Source organism: Penaeus vannamei, chromosome 11 (assembly GCF_042767895.1).
Source record: "Penaeus vannamei isolate JL-2024 chromosome 11, ASM4276789v1, whole genome shotgun sequence".
Lineage (NCBI taxonomy): Eukaryota > Metazoa > Arthropoda > Malacostraca > Decapoda > Penaeidae > Penaeus > Penaeus vannamei.
Window position 1 is genome coordinate 3,362,357 of NC_091559.1, and position 5,000 is coordinate 3,367,356.

Sequence of the window (5,000 nt, forward strand, 5' to 3'; positions counted from 1 at the left end):
ACAGAAAGAGAGAGAGACAGACAGACAGAGAAATAAAAGAATACAAACAGGTGCACCGATACACCGATACACAGATAACCAAATAGATATAGACAGATCAACATTTATAAAGAACAGATAGACTAAAAAAAAAGCAATTTACATACACTTCAATTTTTTTCTGGAGACTCACCTTCCCTCCCTGACTTGACTTGAAGCAAAAATCTCGCCAGAATGATGGTTGAGGTTGAAGTGAGGGTGAGGGGAAGTGACCCACTGGAACGTCTTGTCGTTAAGGTCGCAATCGTCCCGGTCGTCTACGTAAACTCGACCTAAAGGGATGTCTGTTGTTCCTCCCTGTAAAAGGACTGTTTTTAAGGTATTGTTTATCGAAATGTTATATCATCTTAAACTGCTCATTTTCGTTCGTTTTATTATCTATATATATATATTTTTTTAGAGGCAGCGTGTTTTGTTTTGAATCGTTGTTTATTTGCTTTTTCATATCTGTTTATTCATTAATGTCTATGAGCTTATTTATCTTTTTTTGTTTATTCAATTGTTCATTTAGTCATAAATATTTTTATAATCCGTAGCTGGGTTATGATGATAAATATTATGATCGACAAAAATTATCACTATTATAATTTGGTCATTATCATCAATGCCATTATTGCTATCATCACCATCATCATCATTCTAATAATCATCATTATTGCTGTTATCATTATTAGTAGCATCGTTATTAATATCATAATTACTATCATTACTATCTTTATAATTATCATAACAAGAACAATAATAACAATTATTATTATTACTATTAATTATTTTGTCATTATAATAATAATAATAATAATAATAATAATAATAATAATAATAATGATAATAATAATAATAATAATAATAATAATAATAATTATTATTATTATTGTTATTATCATTATTATTTTTGTTGTTATTATTATTATCATTACTTTCGTAACTTCTATCATTATAATTATTATTATCATTACTTTCGTAACTTCTATCATTATAATTATCATTATCATTATCATATGATTACTATTACAATTATCATTATCGTTTTCATTATTAAGATGATTATTATTATTATTATCCTTATCATTTTTTTATAATTATCATCTTATAACTATTTATTTCTGTTTCTTACCATTATTATTATTATTGTTGCCATCATTATTATCATTACAATCATCTTGTAGTTATCATCACTGTCATCACTATTATTATCATAAATGTTATTAATATCATCACAATCATTATCACTATCATTATCATTATCAGTATTATTATCATTATTACTCTTATTATTATCATTATTGTTATTGTTGTTGTCATCATTACCATCATTATTATTACTTTTATCTTTATCATTATCATTATCGTTATCATTATCATCATTATTATTACTATTATCATTATCATTATCATCATTGTTATCATCATCATCATCCTCCAGACCATCATCATCATCACCATTATTAGTAATATGATTTTCATTATCATATTTATCATCATTATTGTTATAATTAATATTACCATTCTATGATTATCCATATTACTATCATTATGATTAATAATATTTTTCATCATTATGATTAATAATAATTTTCATCATTATGATTAATAATAATTTTCATCATTATGATTAATAATAATTTTCATCATTATGATTAATAATAATTTTTCATCATTATGATTAATAATAATTTTCATCATTATGACTAATAATAATTTTCATCATTATGATTAATAATAATTTTCTTCATTATGATTTATAATAATTTCCATCATTATGATTAATAATAATTTTCATCATTATGATTAATAATAATTTTCATCATTATGATTAATAATAATATTCATCATTATGATTAGTAATAATTTTCATCATTATGATAAATAATAATTTTCTTCATTATGATTAATAATAATTTTCATCATTATGATTAATAATAATTTTCATCATTATGATTAATAATAATATTCATCATTATGATTAGTAATAATTTTCATCATTATGATAAATAATAATTTTCATCATTATGATTAATAATAATTTTCATCATTATGATTAATAATAATTTTCATCATTATGATTAATAATAATTTTCATCATTATGATTAATAATAATTTTCATCATTATGATCAATAATAATTTTCATCATTATGATTAATAATAATTTTCATCATTATGATTAATAATAATTTTCATCATTATGATTAATAATAATTTTCATCATTATGATTAATAATAATTTCCATCATAATGATTAATAATAATTTTCATCATTATGATTAATAATAATTTTCATCATTATGATTAATAATAATTTTCATCATTATGATTAATAATAATTTTCATCATTATGATTAATAATAATTTCCATCATAATGATTAATAATAATTTTCATCATTATCATTAATAATAATTTTCATCATTATGATTAATAATAATTTTCATCATTATGATTAATAATAATTTTCATCATTATGATTAATAATAATTTTCATCATTATGATTAATAATAATTTTCATCATTATGATTAATAATAATTTTCATCGTTATGATTAATAATAATTTTCATCATTATGATTAATAATAATTTTCATCATTATGATTAATAAGAATTTCCATCATTCATTATCCACTCTTTACGTTTGTTCTAATTTGCGGCTACCCGACATAGCCACCTTACCTCGGGCCTCCAAAGGTAAACAGATTTCGTAGCAGGTGACATAGGATTGTCGTTAATGTCATCTACTAAAACGGTTATATTCGTTGTATCTGCCAAGCCCTGTGTATCCGTTACTCGTACAAACACCTGCAGCTGCTTTCGTACTTCCCGGTCTATGGGTCCCGTCGTCCACAACTCTGCACCGCCGCGACCGCTGTCCAAATCTTGAATATGTAGAGCACAATTGAGGAATTAATTAAATTAAATTAATTAAATTAAATTAAATTAAATTAATTAAATTAAATTAAATTAAATTAATTCAATTAAACTAAATTGAGGAATTAAGTAAATTCAATTAATTAAATTAAATTAAATTAATTTAATTTATTTAAATTAAATTAAATTAATTCAATTAAATTAAATTGAGGAATTAATTAAATATAAAAATTTCCTCAGTCCCTCAATCCCATTCCAGAGTTGGACAGCTCTGGAATGGGATTGAGGGATTGTGGGAATTTTTTAAAATGTTTTTGTTTTGTGAAGATGGAGGTTATGGTCATGATATACTAATGTATATTAAGATCATTAGTTTCGCTTTTTTTTTTACGTTTGTTTTGTGAAGATTGAGGTTAAAGTCATGATATGCAAATGTATATTAAGATCAATAGTTTTTTTTTTTACGTTTGTTTTGTGAAGATGGAGGTTAAAGTCATGATATACTAATGTATAATAAGATCTATAGTTTCGCTTTTTTTTACGTTTGTTTTGTGAAGGAGGTTAAAGTCATGATATACTAATGTATATTAAGATCAATAGTTTTTTTTTTTACGTTTGTTTTGTGAAGATGGAGGTTATGATTATGATATACTAATGTATATTAAGATCATTAGTTTATAAATATAATATATAAATATAATATATAAATTAGGTTATAGTTATGATGTACTGATGTATATTAAGATCATTAGTTTAGCTTTTTTTTACGTTTGTTTTGTGAAGATGGAGGTTAAAGTCATGGTATACTAATGTATATTAAGATCAATAGTTTTTTTTTAACGTTTGTTTTGTGAAGATGGAGGTTATAGTTATGATATACTGATGTATATTAAGATCATTAGTTTGCTTTTTTTTTACGTTTGTTTTGTGAAGATTATATATATATATATATATATATATATATATATATATATATATATATATATATATATATATATATATATATATATATATATATATATATATTTATCAATAGTTTGCTTTTTTTTTACGTTTGTTTTGTGAAGATGGAGGTTATAGTTATGATGTACTAATGTATATTAAGATCATAAGTTTGCTTTTTTTTTACGGTTTTGTGAAGATGGAGGTTAAAGTCATGATATACTAATGTATATTAAGATCAATAGTTTTTTTTTTTTTTACGTTTGTTTTGTGAAGATGGAGGTTATAGTTATGATATACTGATGTATATTAAGATCATTAGTTTGCTTTTTTTTTAACGTTTGTTTTGTGAAGGTGGAGGTTAAAGTCATGATATGCAAATGTATATTAAGATCAATAGTTTTTTTTTTTTACGTTTGTTTTGTGAAGATGGAGGTTAAAGTCATGATATACTGATGTATATTAAGATCATGTTTCGCTTTTCCTTACTTATTATTTACTTTTTTATATATCTAACTAATTATTCTATGTAATCTTATTCTTACCAGCATCGAATTTGATGTTAAAGAGGTTCAAAACTTCGGGAGGATTCGAGGAAGCGAGAGCGAAGGAAAACGGAGGACCGTGGCCAAGTTCCCAGTCATCTTGGTCAAACGCCTTCAAGACACCTAAGAGTGTAGACTGCCTCTCCTCCGTCACGTGGAAGACCGTATCAACAACATGAGGAGGACAGTCATTCTCATCGTTAATTGAAATCGTGACAGTCGCCGTGGATGACAGAGGATGCGGTAACCCCTGGTCAACACCGATCACCTTGACCACTGCTTTTCCGCCGTCGAAATTCTCGCGATCCAATGGACTCGACAAGCCGAGGTTTCCCTTTGTGTCAACGTTCAGGGCGCCGAAGTTGTCTTCCAGTCGGTACTCTACCTGCTGCTTGCCCTCCTGGGAGAAAGGGGAAGAAAAAGTTGCGAGTAAAGCTTGTATTCATTAATTCAATCAATGTTTCACACACACACACATTTAAACATAAATATACATATATATGTATATATATGTATATATGTATATATATATATATATATATATATATATATATATATATATATATATATATATTTATATATATATATATATATATATATATATATATATATA

At 24.3% G+C, this 5,000-nt stretch overlaps 1 protein-coding gene across 1 annotated transcript in view; it reads right to left on the minus strand.

Annotated features, from left to right (window-relative positions):
* The window catches only part of LOC113811309 (putative neural-cadherin 2), a 102,571-nt gene that overhangs the window by 11,898 nt on the left and 85,673 nt on the right, over positions 1–5,000 (minus strand). Inside the window, exons 11-13 of the mRNA XM_070126893.1 lie at positions 4,388–4,787; positions 2,706–2,908; positions 173–336 (exon numbers count right to left, since the gene is read on the minus strand). Of these exons, the coding sequence (XP_069982994.1) occupies positions 173–336; positions 2,706–2,908; positions 4,388–4,787 (767 nt within the window). The remainder of the gene's footprint in view (positions 1–172; positions 337–2,705; positions 2,909–4,387; positions 4,788–5,000) is intronic.